Source organism: Mercenaria mercenaria, chromosome 12 (genome assembly GCF_021730395.1).
Source record: "Mercenaria mercenaria strain notata chromosome 12, MADL_Memer_1, whole genome shotgun sequence".
NCBI lineage: Eukaryota > Metazoa > Mollusca > Bivalvia > Venerida > Veneridae > Mercenaria > Mercenaria mercenaria.
The window spans coordinates 36967793-36989611 of record NC_069372.1 but is presented as its reverse complement, the minus strand read 5'-3'; the positions used below and the strand labels follow the sequence as shown (position 1 = coordinate 36989611).

At 37.4% G+C, this 21819-nt stretch overlaps 1 protein-coding gene across 2 annotated transcripts in view; it reads right to left on the bottom strand.

The window, feature by feature from the left end:
* The window catches only part of LOC123535011 (microprocessor complex subunit DGCR8-like), a 54744-nt gene that overhangs the window by 15791 nt on the left and 17134 nt on the right, over nucleotides 1-21819 (bottom strand). For both annotated transcript variants that reach the window (XM_053519709.1, XM_053519708.1), the window contains 9 exons: nucleotides 21641-21706; nucleotides 17889-17958; nucleotides 13267-13336; nucleotides 11541-11610; nucleotides 10977-11078; nucleotides 6696-6794; nucleotides 6002-6102; nucleotides 797-897; nucleotides 135-234 (listed from right to left, as the gene is read on the bottom strand). In XM_053519709.1, the coding sequence (XP_053375684.1) occupies nucleotides 135-234; nucleotides 797-897; nucleotides 6002-6102; nucleotides 6696-6794; nucleotides 10977-11078; nucleotides 11541-11610; nucleotides 13267-13336; nucleotides 17889-17958; nucleotides 21641-21706 (779 nt within the window). The remainder of the gene's footprint in view (nucleotides 1-134; nucleotides 235-796; nucleotides 898-6001; nucleotides 6103-6695; nucleotides 6795-10976; nucleotides 11079-11540; nucleotides 11611-13266; nucleotides 13337-17888; nucleotides 17959-21640; nucleotides 21707-21819) is intronic.

The window sequence follows — 21819 nt, the reverse complement described above, 5'->3', positions numbered from 1 at the left end:
TGATGGTGGGCTAAAAAACACTGCATCAGCCAAACCAAAATAAAACACTCCAGAAAACTTTTTACAAATTAAATACTGACTTTAAACAATTAAATAAAACTACAAATGAATCTGTTTACATGTTGAATACTTACCGTGCAGGTACGTTTCCCGACAGTTAACGTAAACTCCGTCTTTTGATTGGATATCATTTTCTTATCTACTTTAAATGAGGTATCACCAAGTCCGTAGTTTCTGAAATGGTGAGAGCAAAAATGGTGCAAGTGCAGACAGGTAAACTAGCACTTAGTTTTTTGCTGTAACCCTCAAGTTGTACCCATCAAAAAATGTACACATATCAAATCATCTCTTGTAAAATGTAAGAAATAACATTATCCCGTGTGGAATGTTTTAACTTCAAAGCAAGTCAAACTAGGTAAAATTGTCCAATAGTTGAAAGTACATGTATATTCTGAGACTACTCAAACTTTTTTTGAGTAAAAGCACTAAAATTAACTCACACGAAAGTGTTCAGTTAACTGTTGTTGTTTTTTCCATTTCATAACAGGCACTACAATTTGTTACCAAAGTACATAATTAATTCAATATGGTCTCATATGCATTGATTATACCGTAACCGTAAATAAAGAACACTATGCCAGGATGTTACAGATCAAGTTTCATGGAATTCTGACAAGGAGAAAATCTTCAAGTAAAATGATAAAGAATGATAATGGAACACCCATATATACTAAAATCTGATACTAAACCTTTGGGTCAATCGAGCTAAAACAAAAAATATTCTTGTATATCAAACCTCTGTAAACACGTGTGTAGCACCTGGTATGGCTGAGGAAGGGATGATTTAACGCACAACTCTGGAACACGAGGATCTTCTATGGCAACTGTTTCAAAAAACTAAAATATAAAAGAGATTCTTTATAAATGTGAATTAACAAGAAAATTCTAATATATGGCAGTAGTTTTTAAATACTAGTCTAATAACGTAAGATAAAGTTTTATTTAAATCTGCAATACATAAAACAACAAGAGGGCCACGATGTCCCTATATCACTCTCCAGGATTCAACAGCTCAAATAGATATAACAGAAACATAATCAGCTCCAAAACTGGCTTGAGATTCAGAAGATATTCAAAGTTTTCCGCTGAACATATATAGAGACAAGAGGGCCATGATGGCCATGATGGCCATAGACTGCTCACCTGAAATACATCGCTTGCCAAAACAGTATGGTAGATGGTTATGCAAGGAAAATGTCTGTGAAATTATTTTGAATAAGTGCCAGTGTTTCCTGACAAGAATATTTTAAATACAAGAGTGCCAGAATGTCACAATATATGCCCGTCACAGCAAATTTCTTTACACTAGCACCTATATTTGCAAATGGAATTTTACTTTTGTGGTAGTAATTATTGTAATTCTTTTGCTTTTCTAAATCCACATAAAAACTCCTTACCAGGTAGAGATACCTTTAAATACACCTAAAATTTTGAAAGTAGCATATATGTTGTACCACAGAAAAGTGGTCTTGGTTTTTCCCTACGGTCTTATAAAAAAAATACAATATAAGTTATTTATAGTAACAACTAAGGGAAGTTAATCTTAAAAAAAAAAAAACAAAAACAAAAAAAAATCCCCCCAAAAAATTTTTAAGTCCACACAAAAATCAAGGTAGAGATAGGTCAAAATACACTTCAGAATCGGGTGTAACATGCATGTTGTACTACAGAAAAGTGGTCTCGATTTTTCCCTACGACCAGTAATGAAAAAGTTACAATACAAGCTATTTACAGTAACAACAAAGGGAAGTAATTCTAAAGAAGGGACCTGCACATGACACTTCCTCTCATGATGGTGTACAATTGTGCCAAGTTACATCAAAATCCCTCCATGCATTAACAAGAAATGCTTCGGACAAAGTCATTCTTGTATCTGACCTTTGGCCTCTAAGTGTGACCTTGACCTTAGACCTAGGGACCTGGTTCTTGCGCAAGACACTCAATCTCGTGGTGGTGAACATTTGTGCCAAGTTATATCAAAATCCCTCCATGCATGAAGAAGAAATGCTCCGGACAAAGTTTTCATTCTTGTATCCTTTGACCTCTAAGTGTGACCTTGATCTTAGACCTAGGGACCTGGTTCTTGCGCACGACACTCCGTCTCATGATGGTGAACAATTGTGCCAAGTTTCATCAAAATCCCTCCATGCATGAAGAAGATATGCTCCGGACAAAGTCATTCTTGAATTTGACCTCAAAGTGTGACCTTGACCTTAGACCTAGGGACCTGGTTCTTGCGCATGACACTCCGTCTCATGATGGTGAACAACTGTGCCAAGTTTCATCAAAATCCCTCCATGCATGAAGAAGATATGCTCCGGACAAAGTCTGTGGACACTGCCCGCCCGCCCGCCAGGGGCGTTCCCATAATACGTCCCGTTTTTCAAACAGGCATATAATAAGAATGGGCAGGAGAGGGGAAAAGTGACACACACCCTGGTGGCCATGTCTGAAGGGAATAAATCTGCACAATCTTCATAAAGGGTAACCCAAGAAACATTTCTGTAAAATTATTTCATAATCAGGCTAGCAGTTTCTTACAAGACCATGTCCTCTGGGCAGCCATGTTTTTTAAATCATGATACCCTTGAAAATAATGGCTGTAAAATTATTCTAAAATCTACCTGGAGGTTTTGTATGAGGTTGCATTGCAAGATTACTGTTTTAGCTAGACTGGTGGCCATGAATTTTCCTTTTTTTAGAATCAGAAAAATTGAAACAATCTTGGTAAAGGCTCACCTAAGAAACATTTGTGTAAAATTATTTCATAACCCAGGAGGCAGTTTTTGACAAGAATATATGTAAAGTTTCCACTGCATGTATTTGACACCCTCAGACGGCCGTGATTTTTCAGACAAAGTTCATCAATTTGAACACTCTTTGTAAAGGATCACCCAAAGAACATAAAGTTTCTTTGAATTTTTTTCACATTTGAAACTATTTTGACTTTGACTAGCTGTCCAGGAGATGTTGTCTGAAGGTATTTCTACTTTTAGCTCTGGTGTGCATGTATTTCTGATGAATATTTCTGTACAATCTTCGTAAAGGCTCATCCAAGGAATTTTTTTTAAGTTTCCACTCTATACAAAGAGAAACAAGAGGACCATGATGGTCCTGAATCGCTCACCTATCCCCAAATGACCCAGTGTTCAACTGAGTATGACGTCGTTATTTCTATTATTTGACATAGTGACCTAGTTTTTGAGCACATGTGACCTAGATATCATCAAGATAAAAAATTCTGACCAATTTTCATGAAGATCCATTGAAAAATATGGCCTCTAGAGAGGTCATAAGGTTTTTCTATTATTTGACCTAATGACCTAGTTTTTGAAGGCACGTGACCCACTTTTAAACTTGACCTAGATACATCAAGGTGAACATTCTCACCATTTTCATGAAGATCACATGAAAATATGGCCTCTAGAGAGGTCAAAAAGGTTTTTCTATTTTTCGACCTACTGACCTAGTTTTTGACCGCACATGACCCAGTTACGAACTTTACCTAGATATCATCAAGCTGAACATTCTCACCAGTTTTCATGAAGATCCATTCAAAAATATGGCCTCTAGAGACATCACAAGGTTTTTTTATTTTTAGACCTATGACCTAGTTTTGCCCAAAACGAGACCAAGTTTCGAACTTGACCTAGATATCATCAAGATGAACTTCTGCCCAAATTTTTCATGAAGATCTCTTGAAAAAATATGGCCTCTAAGAGGTCACAATGTTTTTCTATTTTTTTAGATCTACTGCCCTAGTTTTTGACCCCACGTGACCCAGTTTCGAACTTGACCTAGAAATCATCAAGGTGAACATTCTGACCAATTTTCATAAAGATCCCATGAAAAATATGGCCTCTAGACAGGTCACAAAGTTTTTCTATTTTCAGACCTACTGACCTAGTTTTTGACCACAAATGACCCAGTTTCAAACTTGACCTAGATATCATCAAGGTGAACATTCTGACCAATTTTCATGAAGATCCCATGAAAAATATGACCTCTAGAGAGGTCACAAGGTTTTTCTCTTTTTTAGTTTCTACTGACCTATTTTTTTTAACCCACGTGACCCGTTTCGAACTTCACCTAGATATCATCAAGATGAACATTCTCCCCCAATTTCATGAAAAACCATTGAGAAATATGGCCACTAGAGAGGTCACAAGGTTTTTTCTATTTTTAGACCTACTGCCCTAGTTTTGCCCCCCGGGAAAAAACCCAGTTTCGAATCTGACTTAGAAATCATCAAGATGAACATTTCTGACCAATATTCAGAAAGATCTCATGAAAAATATGCCTCTAGAGAGGTCACAAGGTTTTCTATTTTTGAATCTACTGACCTGGGTTTTTAAAACCCACGTGACCCAGTTTCGAACTTGACCTAGATATCTTCAAGGTAAACATTCTGACCAATTTCATGAAGATCCATTGAAACATATGGCCTCTAGAGAGGTCAAAAGGGTTTTTCCTATTTTTAGACCTACTGACCTAGTTTTTGACCGCACGTGCCCCCAGTTTCAAACTTGCCCTAGATAATCATCAAGGTAAACATTCTCACAATTTTTAAAATTCCATTGAGAAATATGGCCTCTAGATGGTCACAAGGTTTTCTATTTTTAGATCTACTGACCTAGTTTTGACCCCACTACCCAGTTTCGAACCTGACCTAGATATCTCAAGGGTGAACATTCTGACCAAATATTCATAAGATTCATGAAAAATTTGGCCCTGAGAGGTTCACAAGGTTTTTCTATTTTTAAAGTTACTGACCTAGTTTTTAACCACGTGGACCCAGTTTCGAACTTCACTAATATATAAGATGGAACATTCTGACAATTTTCATAAAGATCATTGAAAATATGGCTCTGAGAGGTCACAAGGTTTTTCTATTTTAGACCTAATGACCTAGTTTTTGACCAGTGACCATTTAACTTGACCTAGTTATAAAGATTTTAAACATTCTGACAATATTCATGAAGATCTCATGAAAAATGGCTCTAGAGAGGTCACAAGGTTTTTCTATTTTTAGACTACTGACCTGTTTTTGTACCCACGTGACCCAGTTTCGAACTTGACTGATAATCATCAAGGTGAACATTCTGCCAAATTTCATGAAGATCTTTGAAATATATGGCTTAGAGAGGTCAAAGGTTTTTTATTTTGGGACCTACGGACCTGTTTTGATGGCAGGGTGACCCAGTTTCGAACTTGACCTAGATTCATCAAGATGAACATTCTGACCAACTTTCATAAAGATCCCATGAAAAATGTGACCTCTAGAGTGGTCACAGCAAAAGTTTACGGACGCACGGACGCACTTTACGCAGGGGACGGACCGGAGGGGACAACGGCGCGATCACAAAAGCTCACCTTTTCACTTTGTGACAGGTGAGCTAAAAAGGGCCCAAACCCTCTAGTGGCAATGAATTTTGACAAAGTAGAATAATTTGAACAATCCTGGTAGAATGTAACCCAAGAGTCATTTGTAAGGAAATTATTGAATATCAAACAAGAAAATTCTTAATTTTGTCTTTTGGCAGTTCCTGTGATATGCAGGCTCCATAGCCTCAGATCCCCTTTCTAAATTCTAGTTGTTTAGTTCTGCCCATTGTTTTCTCGTTTAGGGCAAACCCATTATTTTAACTGGGGACCATACGCCATTTTTCACAGAATTACACACCAGTGTATCATTAAAGGTTCCATGTGCACCGCCGTAATAAAACACATCTGTGGATGTCTATTAATTGTTTTTTGTACTTGTAGCTGTGTAAATGTTGAGTTCTGCTCATACCGGGGCTAGAGGGCGTGGACGGTAGCATGCACTTCCACTACTGTCCATGAACTTGCTCAATCAAATTGAGCCTGCAACATTTTCATTTTTGTCGTGTTGAGCGACCAGGAGTTTCCCTTTTTTCTATTTTTTTTACATCAAACTTACCTTAAGGTCCGAGTTCAATTCATTTTTTTGCTTATTTGCAGGGTTCTTTTCATTCCACAACTCGGCTAACTCTGGCACAAGTATCTCTAAAGTGGCTTTGGCTGAAATGAAGAGTTTTATGCTAAAACCACATGACATAAGCTTAAGTTATCTATTTAGATGACATGAATTTCTTATTTGTATTACTTCTCCTATAAAAGTTTAGACAGTCACACATTACAGAGGTTAAGATATTTTGAATTTATATGGATACTGATACAATTACTGCAATAGGTGTATGCGGTAGATTACTCCAAATATACATGTATGACAAGCTACTGAAACTTGTTGAACTATTTATAACACTTATATTACAACAAGAGGAGCGGTGGTCTAGTTGATAAGGTGTCGGCCACTCAATCCAGGGGTTGTGGTTTCGAGCCCCACTGGATCACGACCCTGACTTCTCATATACACCAGTACTGGTTTTTCCAAAGCGGACTCAAGAGTGGTTCAAATAAGCTTGAAGCTTTCATCACAATCGAGCTAAAACAAATTAGTATAAACTAATATAACAAGCACTTTCCTAAGCAGCCAGTCTGCAGCAGATCTAAATTCCAAAAGTGACTATTTGGTCTAATACAAACTTGTCGTAAGCAGCCAAACTGTGTCGCTCCTCCAGCTGCTTACTTAAAAGTCTGACAGTAAAACATACCTCCTTCATTTTTGGCCTGTCTTTTACCAGTAGCAGTCCCGCTGCCATACTTCATACCATTTAGAAGAACTGTGGCTTGGAAAGGTAAATCTGCATTAGCTGTAATAGAAAAATAATTCTACTCTTAATTCTACTGAATGGAAAATTTTAAGAGAACAACAAGAATGATGTCAACACTATATGACACATGCCTTTAGAAAATGCTTCACAGAAAAATAATGTAAAAGAAAAGGTCATAACTCCAGAAAACAAGAGGACCATGATGGTCCTGAATCGCTTACCTCTTCCCACATGACCCAGTTTTGAGTATGACGTCGTTTTTTCTATTATCTGACATAGTGACCTAGTTTTTGAGCTCATGTGACCCAGTTTTGAACTTGACCTAGATATTATCAAGATAAAAATTCTGACCAATTTTCATGAAGATCCATTGAAAAATATGGTCTCTAGAGAGGTCACAAGGTTTTTCTATTATTTGACTTATGGACCTAGTTTTCGAAGGTACGTGACCCTGTTTTGAACTTGATCTAGATATCATCAAGGTGAACATTCACACTAATTTTCATGAAGATCTCATGAAAAATATGGCCTCTAGAGAGGTCACAAGGTTTTTCTTTTTTTATACCTACTGACCTAGTTTTTGATCACACGTGACCCAGTTTCGAAACTGACCTAGATATCATCAAGGTGAACATTCAGATCAATTTTCATGAAGATCCATTGAAAAATATGGCCTCTAGAGAGGTCAAAAGATTTTAATTATTTTAGACCTACTGACCTAGTTTTTGACCGCAGTTGACCCAGTTTCAAACTTGACCTAGATAGCATCAAGATGAACATTCAGACCAATTTTCATACAGATCCCATGAAAAATATGGCCTCTAGAGAGGTCACAAGGTTTTTTATTATTTGACCTACTGACCTAGTTTTTTAAGGCACGCGACCCAGTTTCAAACTTGACCTATATATCATCAAGAAAAACATTCAGACCAACTTTCATACAGATCCCATGAAAAATATGGCCTCTCGAGAGGTCATAACGTTTTTTCATTATTTGACCTACTGACCTACTTTTTGAAGGCACATGACCCACTTTCAAACTTGTCCTAGATATCATAAAGATGAACATTCAGACCAACTTTCATACAGATCCCATGCAAAATATGGCCTCTAGAGAGGTCACAAGGTTTTTCTATTATTTGACCTACTGACCTAGTTTTTGAAGGCACGTGACCCACTTTCAAACTTGACCTAGATATCATCAAGGTGAACATTCTGACCAATTTTCATGAAGATCTCATGAAATATATGGCCTTTAGAGAGGTCACAAGGTTTTTCTATTTTTAGACCTACTGACCTAGTTTTTTACCACACGTGACCCAGTTTCGAACTTTATCTAGATATCATCAAGATGAACATTCAGACCAACTTTCATACAGATCCCATGGAAAATATGGCCTTTAGAGAGGTCACAAGGTTTTTCTATTATTTGACCTACTGACCTAGTTTTTGAAGGCACGTGACCCATATTCGAACTTGGCCTAGATATCATCAAGGTGGACGTTCTGACCAACTTTCATGAAGATCTTATGAAATATATGGCTTCTAGAGAGGTCACAAGGTTTTTCTAATTTTAGATCTACTGACCTAGTTTTTGATGGCACATGACCCAGATTCGGTCTTGACCTAGATATCATCAAGGTGAACATTCCGACCAATTTTCATGAAGATCTTGTGAAATATATGGCCTCTAGAGAGATCACAAGGTTTTTCTATTTTTAGACCTACTGACCTAGTTTTTGATGGCACGTGACCCAGTTTCGAACTTGACCTAGATATCATCAAGATGAACATTCTGACCAACTTTCATAAAGATCCCATGAAAAATGTGACCTCTAGAGTGGTCACAAGCAAAAAGTTTACGGACGGACGCACGCACGGACGCAAGACGGACACCGCATGATCACAAAAGCTCACCTTGTCACTTTCTGATGGGTGAGCTAAAAACAAGAGCACTGCAATGTGGAGCAAAATACGCCCGAAGGTATGACATTTGACCCTTGTGACGTTGACCTTGAAGCAAGCCATCTGAAACATGTGCTCTGCACGTTGTCTCGATGTGGTGAATATTTGTGCAAAGTTTCTTAAAAATCCTTCAAGGGACTAAAGAGTTACAGAGCGTACACGAAATTGCTAATGGACGGACGGACGGTTGGATGGACATATGGACAGACAGACACCTGTTCATTACACAATACGTCCCTTCGGGCATATAAAAATAAATGAAAATCCAAATAATGTGTGTGTGTTCACTTAATGTTTATGATATGTACCAAGTTTAATTTCAACTGGATGGAAACTGTAGAAGAAGTTGAGTACCGGTACATAATATGGCAGGAGTAGTGTTGGTTTAGCACTCTGCACAGTGTCTCATCACAACCTACCTATAGGTATTCCAAGTTTCAAGTCAATATTTTGGTTTAGCACTCTGCACAGTGTCTCATCACAACCTACCTATAGGTATTCCAAGTTTCAAGTCAATATTTTGGTTTAGCACTCTGCACAGTGTCTCATCACAACCTACCTATAGGTATTCCAAGTTTCAAGTCAATATTTTGGTTTAGCACTCTGCACAGTGTCTCATCACAACCTACCTATAGGTATTCCAAGTTTCAAGTCAATATTTTGGTTTAGCACTCTGCACAGTGTCTCATCACAACCTACCTATAGGTATTCCAAGTTTCAAGTCAATATTTTGGTTTAGCACTCTGCACAGTGTCTCATCACAACCTACCTATAGGTATTCCAAATTTCAAGTCAATATTTTGGTTTAGCACTCTGCACAGTGTCTCATCACAACCTACCTATAGGTATTCCAAGTTTCAAGTCAATAGTTTTTAAGTTATACTCTGGGTACAAAATATAACTGACAGATTTGACTTTGGAACTCAATCTGTGACCTTAACCTTTGACCTACTGACTTGATGTTTGGTTTCTACATTGTCTCATCCCCATCTACCTACATCCAAAGTTTTAAGTCAGTACCTCAAACACTTTTTAGGTTATGTACATAGCCACACATGAAATATGATGTCAGATTTGTTCTCAAATTGTTAACCTTAACCTTTGACCTACTGATCCAGCTTATGCATTTCTTTGTCTCATCTTGTCTTACTTACATATCATGTTCGAAACAAGAGCTCCACCAAGGGGATGTGGGTTATAATGTAGATTGTTGCAATCTGCACATCATCTAATCACCACCTGCCTATATTCCAAGTTTCAAGTCAATACCTTTAATATTTTTGAAGTTATGCTCTGGACAAGAAACATGATGGGCAGATTTGACCTTGACCTTTGACTTACCACCCTGATTTATGCACAATGTTTGTTTGTTTTGGGTTTAACGCCGTTTTTCAACAGTATTTCAGTCATGTAACGGCGGGCAGTTAACCTAACCAGTGTTCCTGGATTCTGTACCAGTACAAACCTGTTCTCCGCAAGTAACTGCCAACTTCCCCACATGAATCAGAGGTGGAGGACTAATGATATCAGACACAATGTTGTTTATCAAATAGTCACGGAGAACGTACGCCCCGCCCGAGGATCGAACTCGCGACCCCGAGATCCGTAGACCAACGCTCTTACCTATTGAGCTAAGCGGGCAGGCTGTTATGCACAATGTACATCATCTCATCACTACCTACCTAATGTCAGGTTTGAAGTAAATACCTTGAATGGTCAATAAGTTATGCTCCGGACACTAAATAAAACAGACAAATTTGACCTTCGTGTTCAATTTGTGGCCTTGACCTTTGGCCTATAGACCCAGTTCATGTGCTCTGCGTATCGTCCCATTGCCACCTACCTATATACCAAGTTTGAAGTCAATACCTTGCATGGTTATGTAGTTATCAGGGCTCGACACTAACACTGGTCCGCTGGTCAGAGGCCAATGAAAAGCAACAAGGACCAGTGAAATATTTTGAGGACCATTAACTGTTTCATTTAAAAATTTAGTGGAAAATGCTCTTTGGACCAGTGGCCCAAAATGGTTAGTGTCTAAGCCTTGGTTATGCTCTGGACACAAAATATGACTGACAGCTTTGACCTTTTAGCTAATATTTTTACCTTGACCTTTCATCTACAGAGCTGGTTCAAGTGCTCTGTACATTGTCTCATCGCCATCTACCTATATGCCAAGTTTAAAGTCAATACATTTAATGGTTTTAACGGACAGATGTACTTGCCATCACATATAAATGTAGAATATTTACTTACACATTTCCTTGAATTCATATGTAGGCTGGACCCTTAGTACATTCTGTGTATATTCATGTAAAATGCTCACTGCAGTTTTGCCTTCAGGATTCAATACAAATTCTAAAAAAAAAAGAAGATTTTTTTAATGCAAATAATGAACACAACAGAACTCATGTCTTCTGTAGTGGGATTTTAGGATTTTGCAAAACTATGGTATCTTGTTCTTTATTCATATACACTTACAGCAGATTCCCCCTCAGCCCTCAATTTATTTTATTACAGTAACAATATCATGCATCTTCCTGGTAAAATTTTTTGTTCTTGGGTTTCGTGCCTTTTTTTTCAACAGTATTCCTGTTAAGTAACAGTGGGCATTTAACCTAACAATCCTGATATCTGTATCTGTTTTCTGCAAGTATCTGCTAACTTCTCCACATGAATAAGAGGCAGAGGAGAAATGTTTTCAAACATGTCTTCCATTAAATTATACAGGACAACCATGTGCTCCCCTTATTGAGTTAAGCAGGCTGCACAAATTTCAGCCAATTTACCTCTTGCTTCCCAATATTTTTCTACACTTACCTTTCTTTCTGGATTTCTTGCTGGTGAATTCTGCTGGAATAGGACAAGTGAGCAACTTTGTTTCTGGGGCCTATAAAAAAAGTATTAATTTTAAACTAGATGCCCACAGGCAACATGTCGAGCCTGCCAGCTGTCCAAAGGACTAGGAGTTGCACATGACACCCTGTCTCATTGAGGCAAACATTTATGCCAAATGAAATATGACTGCAAAAGTTACAATATAAGTCATTTATAGTAACAACAAAGGGAAGTAAATCTTTAAAAATATCTAAGTCCATACAAAAATCCTTACAAGTAGAGATAGGTCAAAATACACCTCAAAATTGGATGTAACATGCATATTGTACTACAGAAAAGTGGTCTTGATTTTTCCCTACGACCAGTGATAAACAAGAGCTGTCACTAATGGTTACAAATGCCCCCCGCAGCGCCTTGACCTTTGACCTGGTGACCCCAAAGTCAGTAGGGGTCGTGTACTCAATAAGTACTATCAGCATGTGAAGTTTGAAGGTCCTGGGTGCAGTGGTTCGCGAGTAAAGTGCCTTCATGCAAAAAAGTTAACGTTATGACGAACGAACGGACGGACAGTTGAAAACTAATATGCCTCCCTTCGGGGGCATAAAAAGTTACAATATAAGCTATTTATAGTAACAACAAAGGGAAGTAATTCTAGGTTCTTGCACATGGCACTCCGTCTCATGATGGTAAACAATTGTGCCAAGTTACATCAAAATCCCTCCACACATGAAAAAGAAATGCTCCGGACAAAGTCATTCTTCAATCTTGTATCTGACCTTTGACCTCCAAGTGTGACCTTGACCTTAGATCTAGGGTCCTGGTTCTTGCGCATGACACTCCGTCACATGGTTGTGAACATTTGTGCCAAGTTACATCAAAAACCCTCCATGCATGAAGAAATGCTCCAGACAAAGTCATTATTGAATTTAACCTTTGACCTCCAAGTGTGACCTTGACCTTTGAGATAGGAACATGCGGTTTGCGCATGACACTCAGTCTCACTGAGGTTAACATTCATGCCAAATATAAACGAGATTGCTCCATGCACGTCAAAGTTATGGTCCGGACAAACAAATCTTGACGGATGCACGCACAGACGCACATACACTGAACAGCCATTTGGACAACTATGTCTTCGCTTCCGCAAGCAGGCTTGACAAAAACGATCATTATTTGAAACTGAGACAGTTCCTAAGTAACTGACAACTTCTCATTTTTGTTTGTTTTTGGTTCAATGCCATTTTTCAACAGTTCAGTTACGACACTATTCCTGAAATTTCTAGGCCAATTCTTTTCAGCTTTGCTGAATGTTGTTTTGCCAAAGGCAACAAGCTAGGTAACTGGTTTCACTTTTCAATACTGCCCGGCCATTCTTGGCCTGTCTCACAAATTATGTGAAATGGCAAATCATATATTTTTGTGATACGACTTTAGATCACCTTTTTGGAAATTTGTGGTAAATATCACGATCTTATTTTGAACAAGGCACATTAAATAATCATACTAAATTTGAAACCAAATTGATTTCCTTGCCTCTCACTTGACTGGCGTATACCAGAGCAATCATTTATTGAAAAGCTGGCATCATTCTTTTTTCTTACAACTCTCTTACCTGGTTGGATAATATGAATTTGACCAATATAGCTTTATAATTAATCAAGTTAGGTTTTTTTTTATTTAGATAAGGAATATATATTAATTGTCTTACCAGTCTTGGTACCTCTGCTGCCTTTCTCTTTTTCTCTTCTACCATATGAGCCCTCTTTTCTCTCCACGTCCTTTATTATAAGAAATATATATCCTTTAGGACACCTACTTACAATCAACAATTTTAATGTGATAAATTTTCTCATTTCGGCACTCTTCAACAGTTAAGTATTTCAAAGGATCATATGGCTTTCTGTCCCTGCTAGGGTATGCCGAAAATTCATATAGAAAATTCACACAATCAGATTAATCCTTACCTTTCTAAAATGAACTTATCCATCTTTCAGTTTGGACAGTACCATTAACTGTTTAAAGGGGTGCTTACCAAAATGAAACTGTCTGAATTGCAAACAGTGCAGATCTTGATCAGACTGCACAGATGTGTAGGCTGATCAAGATCTACACTGGTCGCAAAGGCAGAATCAAACGTGCCCAGCATGATAAAACTGCTGATCATCAGCACCAGTACACTAAATTAAGGTAAGTTTTTGCTACAGTTGTATGCTTCTCAACAGGAGGGCCATGATGGCCCAAGATTGCACAACTGAATTTCAGAGCTTTAACAGGCTAATGTGTGTGCAACTTTGAGAGAGGAACATAATATGCGCCAGGAGACAAAAATTCCACAGGCAGTACAAGTTGATGACAAACAGTTCAAATACTATATGATTCCGAGGTTTTCAAATTGTGTGGAAAAAAATAACGTACACAACTGGAGCAGACTGAGGGTATTTTGGAAGGTCTCTTTATAAAGTTACCGGTAATATTTTTACCTCTAGCAGCCCCTAAAAGGGGCCGAGTGGCACTATTTGAATAAAATTGACAGAGGACTTTATAATGATGTTTGAGACCTAGTTTGATCAAGATGCAGCAGTTCATGACAAAGTGTTTAAAGTCTTTCTATATCTAGCTCTAATGGCACCTAAAAGGGGGCTGACTGCCCACATCAATACAAGTCTGACAGAGGACCTTAGAATGATGTTAAAGACCAAGTTTGATGAAGATCCATCAAGCATTTCAAGAGAAGTCTTTAAAAGGTATTTCTATTTTTAGTTCTTAGACTAAGGACCCCAAAAAGGGGAAAAGAGCCCTCATTTGAAATATCTGGAAGAGGACCTTAATATGATGTTACAGATCAAGTCTGATGGAGATCCATCCAGCTGTTCATAAGAAGTCATAATATGGTATTTCTTTCTTCAGCTCTAGTGGCTCCCAGTATCTTTGGCCTCTAAGTGTGCCCTTAACCTTAGACCTACGGACCTGGTTGTTAAGCGTGACAAAAAGCATGACACTCCGTCTCATGATGGTGAGCATTTTTGCCAAGTACATCAAAATCCCCCCATGCATGAAGAAGAAATGCATCGGACAATGTTATTATTCCTGTGTCTGACCTTTGACCCTTAAGTGTGACTTTGACCTTAGACCTAGGGATCTAGTTTTTGCGCATAACACTCTGTCTCATGATGGAGAACAACTGTGCCAAATTACATCAAAATCCCTCCATGCATGAAGAAGAAATGCTCCCGACAAAGTTGGCGGACGCCACCTGCCCTCTCACCAAGGCGTTCCTATAATACGTCCCATCTACGAGACGGGCGTATAAGGAAAATACCCATATCACCCATGTTTCTGATTTGATAATTCCAAACTAATCAAGATATTCGAGAATTAACAAGAGGATGGTCCTGAATCGCTCACCTCTTCCCACATGACCCAGTTTTGAGTATGACGTCGTTTTTTCTATTATTTGACATAGTGACCTAGTTTTTGAGCTCATGTGACCCAGTTTTGAAACTGATTTAGATATTATCAAGATAAAAATTCTGATCAATTTTCATGAAGATCCATTGAAAAATATGGTCTCTAGAGAGGTCACAAGGTTTTTCTATTATTTGACCTATTGACCTAGTTTTCGAAGGTACGTGACCCTGTTTTAAACTTCATCTAGATATCATCAAGGTGAACATTCTCACTAATTTTCATGAAGATCTCATGAAAAATATGGCCTCTAGAGAGGTCACAAGGTTTTCCTATTTTTATACCTACTGGCCTAGTTTTTTACCGCACGTGACCCAGTTTCGAAACTGACCTAGATATCATCAAGGTGAACATTCAGATCAATTTTCATGAGGATCCATTGAAAAATATGGCCTCTAGAGAGGTCAAAAGATTTTAATAATTTTAGACCTACTGACCTAGTTTTTGACCGCAGTTGACCCAGTTTCAAACTTGACCTACATGTCATCAAGATGAACATTCAGACCAACTTTCATACAGATCCCATGAAAAGTATGGCCTCTAGAAAGGTCACAAGGTTTTTCTATTATCTGACCTACTGACCTAGTTTTTTAAGGCACGTGACCCAGTTTCAAACTTGACCTAGATATCATCAAGGTAAACAATCTGACCAATTTTCATGAAGATCCATTCAAGGGTATGGCCTCTAGAGAGGTCACAAGGTTTTTCTATTTCAAGACCTACTGACCTAGTTTTTGATTGCAGTTGACCCAGTTTCAAACTTGACCTATATATCATCAAGATATACATTCAGACCAACTTTCATACAGATCCCACGAAAAATATGGCCTCTAGAGAGGTCACGTTTTTTCATTATTTGACCTACTGACCTACTTTTTGAAGGCACGTGACCCACTTTCGAACTTGACCTAGATATCATCAAGATGAACATTCTGACCAATTTTAATGGAGATCCATTCACAAGTATGGCCTCTAGAAAGGTCACAAAGTTTTTCTATTTTTAGACCTACTGACCTAGTTTTTGACCGCACATGGCCCAGTTTCGAAACTGACCTAGATATCATCAAGATGAACATTCAGACCAACTTTCATACAGATCCCATGAAAAATATGGCCTCTAGAGAGGTCACAAGGTTTTTCTATTATTTGACCTATTGACCTAGTTTTTGAAGGCATGTGACCCACTTTCGAACTTGACCTAGATATCATCGAGGTGAACATTTTGACCAATTTTCATGAAGATCTCATGAAATATATGGCCTCTAGAGAGGTCACAAGGTTTTTCTATTTTTAGACCTACTGACCTAGTTTTTGACCGCACGTGACCCAGTTTCAAACTTTACCTAGATATCATCAAGATGAACATTCAGACCAACTTTCATACAGATCCCATGAAAAATATGGCCTTTAGAGAGGTCACAAGGTTTTTCTATTATTTGACCTACTGACCTAGTTTTTGATGGCACGTGACCCAGTTTCGAACTTGACCTAGATATCATCAAGGTGAACATTCTGACTAATTTTCATGAAGATCTTGTGAAATATATGGCTTCTAGAGAGGTCACAAGGTTTTTCTATTTTTAGACCTACTGACCTAGTTTTTGATGGCACGTGACCCAGTTTCGAACCTGACCTAGATATCATCAAGGTGAACATTCTGACCAATTTTCATGAAGATCTTGTGAAATATATGGCCTCTAGAGATGTCACAAGGTTTTTCTATTTTTAGACCTACTGACCTAGTTTTTGATGGCAAGTGACCCAGTTTCGAACTTGACCTAGATATCATCAAGATGAACATTCTGACCAACTTTCATAAAGATCCCACAAAAAATGTGACCTCTAGAGTGGTCACAAGCAAAAGTTTACGCACGGACGCACAGACGCAGGCACGGACGACGGACACTGCGTGATCACAAAAGCTCACCTTGTCACTATGTGACAGGGGAGCTTAAAAGAATTCTAAAAACATCCTCAGAGTTCATTAATAGAATGATGTATAGCACAGATAGTACTATCCTATATTTATACCATTATCATGCTGGACACAACTGATTCTGCCTTTGCAACCAGTGTAGATCATGATCAGCCCGCACATCTGTGCAGTCTGATCATGACCTGCACTGATTGCCATTAATGGTACAGTCCAAATAAAAAGATGGATAAGTTCATTACAGAAATTAAGTGGGATACGGCATAAAGAGAAATCAAGGAAAAACCTTGTTAAAGAAAAGGTTGATAAAACAGTAATTTCATTTCTGATGTACAGGCAAATCTCCAATTAACCTTTATCCTACGAAATTTTTATAATCGACTAGTCCATCACTCAATTTGGGCAGTACCACTTTTTATTCCAAGGGGCGCTTACTAAACATTTACTGGCTTAATAGCAAAGAGTGCAGACCATGATCAGCCTGCAGGGCGGTGCAGGCTGGTATTGGTCTGCACTGGTTGCAGAGACAGAATCACTCACCACCAGCAAGCTAACTGCCACTACTATAAAACCTCTTTATAAAGGTCACTATATGAGCCGTGCCATGAGAAAACCAACACAGTGGCTTTGCATCCGCGCAGTCTGTCAGGATCCATGCTGTTCACTTTCAGAGCCTATAGCAATTAGAGAAACTGTTAGCGAACAGCATGGATCCTGACCAGACTGCGTGGATGCGCAGGCTGGTCTGGATCCATGCTGGTCGCAAACCCACTATGTTGGTTTTCTCATGGCGCGGCTCAATTATTCATTTCCCATTTCATTATAAATAGTATAAATTCACCTGTGTTAAAAGACCACCTGTCAACAAAAACCATTACAGGTGCTCTTTACAGAAAGGTTTGACTGTATTTTGATTTTTGATCTTAACTTACTTGAATTTTTTCACAGTAACAACTCTAAAGCTGAACAATCCACGGCAGTATTTATTCAATTCTTTAGGAGCTGAAACAACAGAATGTGATAAAACTTCTCATTATTTGTCAATAAATGATAAAAACATAGATAATATACAAGAGGAATGCACGTACCCTTCATGTCTTAGAAACACACTAAAGAGATATAAGAAATTTCAACATTTAACTTTCAAACTTCTTCTGAAAGCCTTAAAACTAAGGTACAGTTATAAAATTTAATATTTTTCTAATGCTTTCTGTGCTTTTTGCCTGCAGACGGGCATCCAAGTTTCACATTTTATAACCGAAAATGATAAGCTAGATGTACTGTTTGAATATAATACTGTGCATATCTTTCAGTAAAATATTTTAGTTTATTTTATTTTTGTTGAAAATCCTCTTAAAATGTATTTGACTTCAAATAAAACTATAACAGTCATTTACTAAAAATTCGTACAGTGGTAAGCTATACATTTATTACCTTATTAATGCCCATAGGATGTTTCATTTTCGAAGTGTGTGTGTGTGTGGTGGGGTGGGGGGGGGGGGGGCAATTATTAGGTTTTTAACAAGTTTTTAGTAAATATTGACTTTAAATCCATCTTCTTATCCATATTGCTGGTTATGACCTAAATTAACCAAAAACTACTTTTTGTGAAAAATCAACGGGAGGGCATTAATTAGGGAATATATGGCGGCTACAGTACTGTTTATTTATTTATTTATTTGGGTTTTACAGTGCACCAACACAGTATAGGTTATATGGCGCCAAACAGGACTACAAATTTTGATTTCACATCTCATTTACATCGAAATAAAAACATTAGGTATGGAATCAAAATTTGTACACCTGCTGGAATCACAGTTACAGCAAAACCAAGTGTTAAGACTCTATTAGTCGCCTCTTACAATCACGCAAGGGTAAGGCAGTGGTTCCAATTCTTTCATACACAGATCGTCCCAGAACCACATGGGGCAGCTACAGTACTGATCTTAACCTAATACAAAATATGTTTAAGAAAGACAGATGCTCAGGTGCGCTAGAAAGACAAAAGTCTACATTTCTCTCTAGGCTTCAGGGACAGGAATAAACTGCACAACTCTCACTCAGCTATACAGGCCTCACTTTAACCAATTAACCAATAAAATGTAGTGCTTTCTTCTACAAGAATATAAAGTCAAATACTTTTAATCTTGACAATAAGCTTGTTTATCAGAAATGGCACTGACTGCCGTGTATGCATGTAAAAAATTTGACATCTGAATGTATCACCTATTAGATTGATTCACAGGTAGCCAGGGATCATCCTACAAGGCGATTTGAATGATATCATCGCTGTAAAGTCGGCCATTTCACCTAATTATCGCCTCCGGGCGAAATCCGAATCGCCAAGTTTCTCTGAGTGTTGTAATCTGTTTACTTAAAGTTGTAAAACTTGATGCATATTATAGATTAAATTACCAATAAATCCATAGTCAACCCCACCTACTCACCTGTCAAACTTCAGCCAATCGTATCGTTAATATCCCACAGTGTTAATCAATAATACTGTAAGCCGCCGCCATTTTGAAAATTTTCAGTCGGCATGTAAAAAGCCGATAAACTTAGCAAGTGCATGATCTTATGCATCAATAGTATATTATTTATTGATTTTATTAAAACTTACTTAAAAAAATATTTTCAAATACGGCCAATTTCTATAAATTAATTGTCCGGGGCTTGTGGATAAAAAAAATACGATTCCGCGGACGTCTGAACTGCCGTACAAAATTATTGTAAAAAGATCGCCAATAACTACGAGTTTGGTACTATTTTCAAAAAGATTAATAAATATATCAATTAAATGTATAAATCTGAACAATTTGATGCAAGAATCGGGCATTATTAAAGCACGAGAATCGAAACATGAATGAAAATTTTCACGGCGTTTCGATGGTGCAGCTGATAAACTTATGAGTTTCAGACATGTAAATTTCGGATAAAAATTTTAAGGCGACTTTTTCATAGCTAAGTTAATACTTTATTTATAAATTCATGAAAATAATAATGCAATAATCAATTTCCTTAAATAATTACTGTTTATAAGTTATAGCAAAACCCACAGAAAGTGGAAATATATAATTATAGGCTGGAAACTGAATACTATGCCGATTCTTATCCTTAAATTCCTTGATTTCTCCCTAAATTCTGCGGATGAGAAGTCACTTCTCCCTAAAATTTTGACCTAGGATGATCCCTGGGTAGCGACTGGTCAGTTAACTTACTAATGGAAGAATTTTCTTAATTTTGACCAAAAAAAATAAATTAGTAAGTCTGAATGATACCAGCTTTAAAACAATTGTCTTTTAGTTATAATTTCCTCACTTTTCCTTTGCATGAAAAAACTATAATTATAGTTTTAGCTTTATTTTCCTCACCTTTTAAGTGTATTAAGTTGCAATTTGATAATATTCCTGCTTTTTCTGTATGCTTTAAAACAACGCACTTTTAGCTTTATTTCCCATGCTTCTCACACTCACCAAATACAGTCGAGACTGCCTTAACGACACCCTGAATTTAGCGACTCCCTGTCATATGCGACCATATTTTATGCTCCGGACGCAATTTACTATTAAAAGAGTCTGAATTAAGCAACCCCCTGCCTTACGCGACAAGCGACTGTGAAATCAGGCTCCCGAATCGATATTTAGACCGTTTTCAGCGACTTTGAGACGCTCCCTCGCAAGATTTTACACGATAGAGTTACCGTTCTTTATCTCGCGTGAAGTTGTTTGAGACGAGAACTTATTTGTTTACAAAAAATGGCTGATGAAAAACATAAAAAAGAACTGTTTTGACATTAGAACAGCGTGTTAAGGCATTTGAATTGCTCGATTAGGGAAAACCAGCGTATAAAGTCACTGAAGAATTCGGAGTCAGTGCATAATTTAACTTTATTCCTGGTGAAACAAAAATATGGCAGTATTTAACAGGAAACGACGAAGTAAACACAGATTAAAGATGCCGTCAATAATCGAATAAATGTCAATGAACAATTAGTACACAATGGAACATTTTTATTTTACTGCTCTCCTTTATTTTCTTGCCAGATCCTTAGCTTAAATTTGTTTTATCAACATTATACGAATGATGCAAATTATTTGAAATTTATATTTTATCAATATGCAATAAAAGAAATAGTATTTAATCATTTTCCACTCCTACCTTAAAAGAGGCCAGTATATAAGTATCCGATATTCATGTACTTTAATTGGAAAAATATATGAAACCAGCGTCATCCTGTTAAGTGAGACTGTTTTAAGAGACTCCCTGTCATATGTGACCTTTTTCGCTGCTTCCCAAAGTCGGTCTCTTAAAACAGTCTCGACTGTACTGTTGGGACAATATCACGAGCTTTTACCTATGTTAAATACTGTTGGACATTTTTACGAGCTTTTACCTATATAGATGTTAAATACTGTTGGACATTTTTACGAGCTTTTACCTATGTTAAATACTGTTGGACATTTTTACGAGCTTTTACCTATGTTAAATACTGTTGGACATTTTTACGAGCTTTTACCTATATAGATGTTAAATACTGTTGGACATTTTTACGAGCTTTTACCTATGTTAAATACTGTTGGACATTTTTACGAGCTTTTACCTATATAGATGTTAAATACTGTTGGACATTTTTACGAGCTTTTACCTATGTTAAATACTGTTGGACATTTTTACAAGATTTTACCTATGTTGAAGGTTTTGTCTGTAACATCTGCGCTCTTTATAACTGGTTTTGGTAGAATCTCTTTTCCTGCAATATAAATCAATATAAATAGATATGTTTAACAAGAGGGCCAAAAGTCGCTCATATGACCTTGAATATTTGACCTTGAATACACATAATACACACTGAATCATGAATGG